At 34.8% G+C, this 5,558-nt stretch overlaps 1 protein-coding gene across 1 annotated transcript; it reads left to right on the forward strand.

Moving 5' to 3' along the window:
* Positions 1-433: 433 nt before the first annotated feature.
* On the forward strand, positions 434-1,918 carry EAF02_010075 (uncharacterized protein). Its single transcript, XM_038906123.1, has 2 exons — positions 434-792; positions 854-1,918. Exons 1-2 carry the CDS (start codon positions 676-678, stop codon positions 1,658-1,660), a joined length of 924 nt encoding a protein of 307 aa, XP_038754235.1. The 5' UTR covers positions 434-675; the 3' UTR covers positions 1,661-1,918.
* Positions 1,919-5,558: the final 3,640 nt, after the last annotated feature.

Below are 5,558 nucleotides of genomic sequence, written 5' to 3' on the forward strand. Positions count from 1 at the left end.
TTGATATTGTATGAAATAAATACAGACTTGACTATCAATAGAAAGAAAGCTCAAATTTCTGTTCGCTCTTGTCAAATTTTAATATTTGATTTGAAATGAATTTATAATCTATTAAAGAAGTTCTTTGAAAGGGTACTCAATTTCCGCCGCTTTTTTCGGTTACGTAGAGACAGGGAGTCTCACGAATCCGTGCACCCACTGGTGGGTTCAGCCATGCCGGAATTTATTTTCAACCGGTAGTTCCTACCCCATGGTGGAGTATTTAGATAATCCGCTCTGAGCTCGTGATCGTTGATTGCCCAGTTTAAAACTGGGTCCGCACACTCCGCATACATGTGAACCCTGAATTCTATTTCAGGTGGACTATTTATTTTCTCCACTACCGCTGGACTTAGGGGTAGTGGTTGGAAGGTTGTGGGATGAGTGATTTCCAGGTCTAAGGATGGTAAAAGAACTGCGATGTTTAAAACTAATCTCCGGGGCAGAGTGTGTTATCATGGGTTGCAGACTAGCTTCCATCTGCTGGCATCATTATACGTATATATAGGCTCTTCCCACCACGGAATTGCTCCTCAGACTTGACCATCTAAATTCCAACACATCCCTTCCAAGAACACTATTTATTACCTTTACATCAGCTCGATTGTTGCAGATACCAAACTACTTAGATCCACTATGTCGAAAAGCATCCAAAACATCGAATTCAAGACGGTCGATCATGTTATCTTGCGGGGATTTTTTTACAAAGCAGCGCAGACCGGACCGCGGCCATGTATAATTATGGCACCCGGAGTACGTACCATCGGACGCTGCCTCAAAACTACTAGCATGTACTGACTGGTTTGAAATTCAGATAGGAGCATTGAAAGAACAATTTCTCCCGGATTTTGCCGAGCGCTTCCAGGAAGCAGGCTATGGAGTTTTGCTCTATGATAACCGCAATTTTGGAAGTAGCGAGGGATCTCTTCGTGACGAGGTTGACCCGAACCAGCAAGCGCGCGACTACTCTGACGCCTTTGATTTTGCTGCTTCTTTGTCAGACGTTGATGAATCTCGAATCGTCTTCTGGGGCTCAAGTATGTCTGGTGGTGTCGCTCTCTACGCTGCTGCCTTCGATAAGCGTATTCGTGCTGTTGTTGCCCAAGTTCCTTTCGCATCGGGAGCCTCCCTAGAAGGACTCTTTGCGAAAATTCTTCCAGGTGTCTATGAAGATCGCCGTAGAATCAAAGCTGGTGCTGCACCTGGGCTCACGCAGATCTTCGCTCAGAATTCGAAGGACGCGATGGATCCAAATTGTACGTCTCTGACTGCTGATCCAGCTCTCATTCCATTTATCAAAGAGCTCGAGAACCGGAAGATTCGCTGGGAAGGGGCAATCACCACGCAATCGATCCAACATCTGGCTAGTTTCGAGCCAGTGAGTGTTGTTCATAGAATCTCGCCCACTCCTTTGCTTATTGTCGCTGCCGATAAGGATCACACTTCTGCCACGGCTCAACAACTCAAGCTTTATGCGGCTGCACTTGAACCGAAGGAGCTCGTCTTGCTACAAAATACAGATCATTTTATGCCGTACTTTGGTGCTACTTTCAAGAAGAACATCAAGGCTCAACTGGACTTCTTGGCAAAAGTTTTACGCGACGATGAAGTAGAGCTATGAAGTTGGTCTACGAGAACGTGCAGGAAGGGTTCGGCATCTCGAATTTCAAGCTCTTAGATCTCAAATTACTCAAGACGTAATTGTTTAAACTTCCATCTTTTGTTACATTACTTTCGAAATATTTCATAGCAGTTTTGTAAACATAAACTATATCAATCAAATTAACATCATCTTTGATTACAATCCTTGATATATTTATTAATTGTGTTTTTATATTTATAATATTATCACCAAATTGAATAATAAATTCTGCTCTCTTATAGCCTTTTGATTAGCTTTTTGAAAAATTTGAAAGAAACTTTGATTACTGGAGTTGTAATAATCATAACAATGGTGATACATAGTTGTTCATTACTCGGGATGAAGGTAATAGTCCTTCTTGGAAGTGGAAGTACTTGTCGTACTGCATGTAGAGATAAAACGTAGTTGTTATCTCTTTTTCATCAAAAATGCCTAACGATGATATGTCCTCTCTATTTATCCATGAATGCAAAGAAAGTAAAAGTTATATAAGAATGACCCTGGTAGAAAAACAGGTGATAGATCTAGTTGAAGAGATGGAACGAAGAGGGGGAACGAAGAGCTTTCTACTCAACACCCTGTGATGATAGAATCCGTAATCGATGAAGTGATGATTTTATTAATTACAAAAAAATCTAAGATTTTCAATTATATATTAAAAGAATCATTTTTACTAAATCAATATAATTAGTTTAAAAATCTAAGTCGAATACCCCACTTTCGGGCCACCCCTCTTTTGGGCCACCTTAAAAAAGCTCACTGTAAGAAGAAACCTCTATTATTTATTCTTTAATAACTTTACAACACTTGAATCAATTAATTTAAAATTTTGATGTATTATTAATTATATTATACCTAAGATGTATATCAAAATTGTTATTAATTTAGCTTTATATGTAATTATTATTATTATTATTATTAGTAATTTTCAACCGGGCCGTATAGGCGAGCCTCCCAGGGGGCATTACGGTTGGGCTAACTGTGGGATAATCTTCTAATTTATATGATCCCCTTTTTCTAGAGATGGGGTTTCAATATTCTCAATAGTTTTTTAAGTAATGGCTAGTGTATTTATACCTTTGTCTCTAATCCTTTGAGTACTTTCGTATATGTTTTTCAATCTTCTATATAATATTTATTTAAAAGCTGCTTTATCCTGTAAGAATAGTTTTTATATACATTCTCTTACAATATAATATACCGCATACTTCAATTTTCTTTTATATAGTTTTTCTAAATCTATCCCTTTTTATTCTCTACTTATATTCACCTGGATCGATTGATCCCTTTCTTTTTTCTCTTTTATTCTTCTAATAATATTCTAGAGCATATACTTTTATAGAAATCTGTTATAATAATAAATTTAGTGAATTTGGCTAATATATATATTAGTTATTTCAATAATCGTTTTTAAACTGCTTGATTATAGAGTAAGTATTTAGACTTGATATCTAGAGGCTAGGTTTTATAGATTACAAGAACTTTGTGGCAATATATAATATACTTGACCTCCGATCTACCTACGATGTCGATAGACTGATTGCCAGACTCACAAGCGCACTGAGTACCTCTATAGTAGCTGTAAAGCAGAAAGGCTGCAAACCCTATCAATCATTCCTGTAATAAACCGATAAATGTAAGGAGGCACATTGAATATATATACAAACCAGGAGAACTGGAACTGCTAATGGAATGGCAACTGTCCAGTAAAACTTACAAAGGGTTATACAAGTATCGAAACGAGCCTATTGGACTAAGCGCTTGGACAATATATAGAATGATCAGGAATTATATAAAGTTATGAATTGGTACAAGCTGATTCCAAAAACAGGTTTTAAAGCTCCTTCTTTGGTAATCGAAGGCTAGGAGATTATTAATACCAAGGAAAAAGCCGAAGTACTCTTTATAACGGTATTCGATCGCTTCAAAGTATCGAATGATTTATAGTATAATCCTTTATAGGAATAGGGCTGTCAAACGACCTTATTATGAAAAAGAACGATTATTGCAGAGGAAGTGGAAAAATATATAATAAAAGTCAGAAGCATATCACCTGGAGTTGATCGGGTAACTGTTCGTTTTTTTAAGGTATACTGGTTATACGAAGAGTGTAATACATGAGATTTTCGTAGTCTGCTTCAGGTTTAGCTATTATTTTAATGAATAGAAACTTGCTAAAATAATTATATTGCCCAAAATTAGTAAAAAGGATAGAATGTTCCTGAGATTGTAAAGGCTAATTGCATTGATATTGTGTATTGGAAAAGGATTAGAAAGGTATATTGTTAGTCAAATTGTATGGACGGTTATGAGATATAATATTATCAGCTCTTAGTATTGCGAAGTGTTGTTGAAAAGAGCTGGTAGTAATCTTATAGCTGTCTTTATCTATAATATTAAGCTTGTTTTAGTAGTTGGTAAAGTAGTTATATTAATAATAATGGATGTACAAGGCATTTATGATGTACTCCTTAAAAGACAGCTCCTATAATGTATAAAGAAGTAGGATTGATTTATAGTATTTTTGTAATTTGTTAATTTATTCCTAACTAAAAGATATATACATATAAGGTTTAAGGGGATCATAATACAAAAGTTCCTGGTTGTATGCGGTACCCCCCAGAAATCACTACTTTCCCCTATTCTGTATATCCTCTATCTTATTAAGCTTTTCAACCTTCAGGGAGACTTGGAGGAGAACGAACAAGGCCCTCGGGTTATGACATATATACGAAAAGGTGCGCACTTGAAAGTAGAGCAAATGGGTTGACTCGAAAATAGAGATCTATTTTGGATATGAGTTAATGGATATTCGATCCTGAATGTTTATAGAGCTTGTATACTTTGGATATTATTAATTATATTATATACTTGATTCCAAATGAGTGTATGATTATAGAAAGGGACTTTAATATAAAGTACAAGCTATAAGAACCGGGGGTGATTGTAGCTAATCAAGGGGCGTAGTTTGCAATATGGGCAAACGAGCAGGGCATAGAGTTTATAGGTATTCCAGGTATACCTATCTATACAAAAGGGTATGTGCTAGATCTAATCTTCTCTAATGTACTATTCGTTTATACAGAAGTACTGGAAGAACTCTACTGTGGATTTGATTATACTATTCAGGTTATTAATCTAGCAAATTATGGAATAATAGAGTGAAATTAGTATTATTATCGAATAAAGAAGATGGATCTGCCGAGATTAAATAAATTAATAACTAATTAGCTAATTTATCTTAATAATGTAGATATCCAGACTATAATCAAAATCGAGATTTATATTAGTGAGCTTACAAAACATTAAACAAATCGATTCAAGTAATTAACAAGATTAATGAAAGGTAAGAAAAGCCTTACTATAATGAATAAATAAATATAAAAAGTTTATCAAATATAATAAAAGTATAAAGAGAAATGGATTTGATAAAAAAGATTATATTATATACTTTTTATAAAAAGTAATATAATAAGCCAAGAGATTCTATTAGATATATATCTAAATAGGGTTAAGGATACTAAAGAACTTTATCAAATAATAGAATACTCTAAATTGATTTTCGAAAAGTTAATATGAAATCCCTTTTCTTAATAATTGGTGAGCAGGAGCTTTGTAATATAAACGAGAAAGCGGATACCCTATTTACAGTGATTCTGAATTGATTCCAAAACGAACATAATCTTCCAAAACGATTTACTATATAATCAAATATACAAAAGGGACCCTCCTCTAGAAAAGAACAATCTTAACTAAGAGATAGAAAAGTATATCATAAAGCTTCATATATTATACCAAGAGTGAATCGAGTTACTATATGCCTCTTTAAGGCATACTAGCTGAATATCAAGTTATTGATTCGAGAGATATTTGTATT

The sequence above is a fragment of the Botrytis sinoallii genome (genome assembly GCF_014898435.1).
Source record: "Botrytis sinoallii strain Bc 23 chromosome Unknown BSIN_023, whole genome shotgun sequence".
Classification (NCBI taxonomy): Eukaryota; Fungi; Ascomycota; class Leotiomycetes; order Helotiales; family Sclerotiniaceae; genus Botrytis; species Botrytis sinoallii.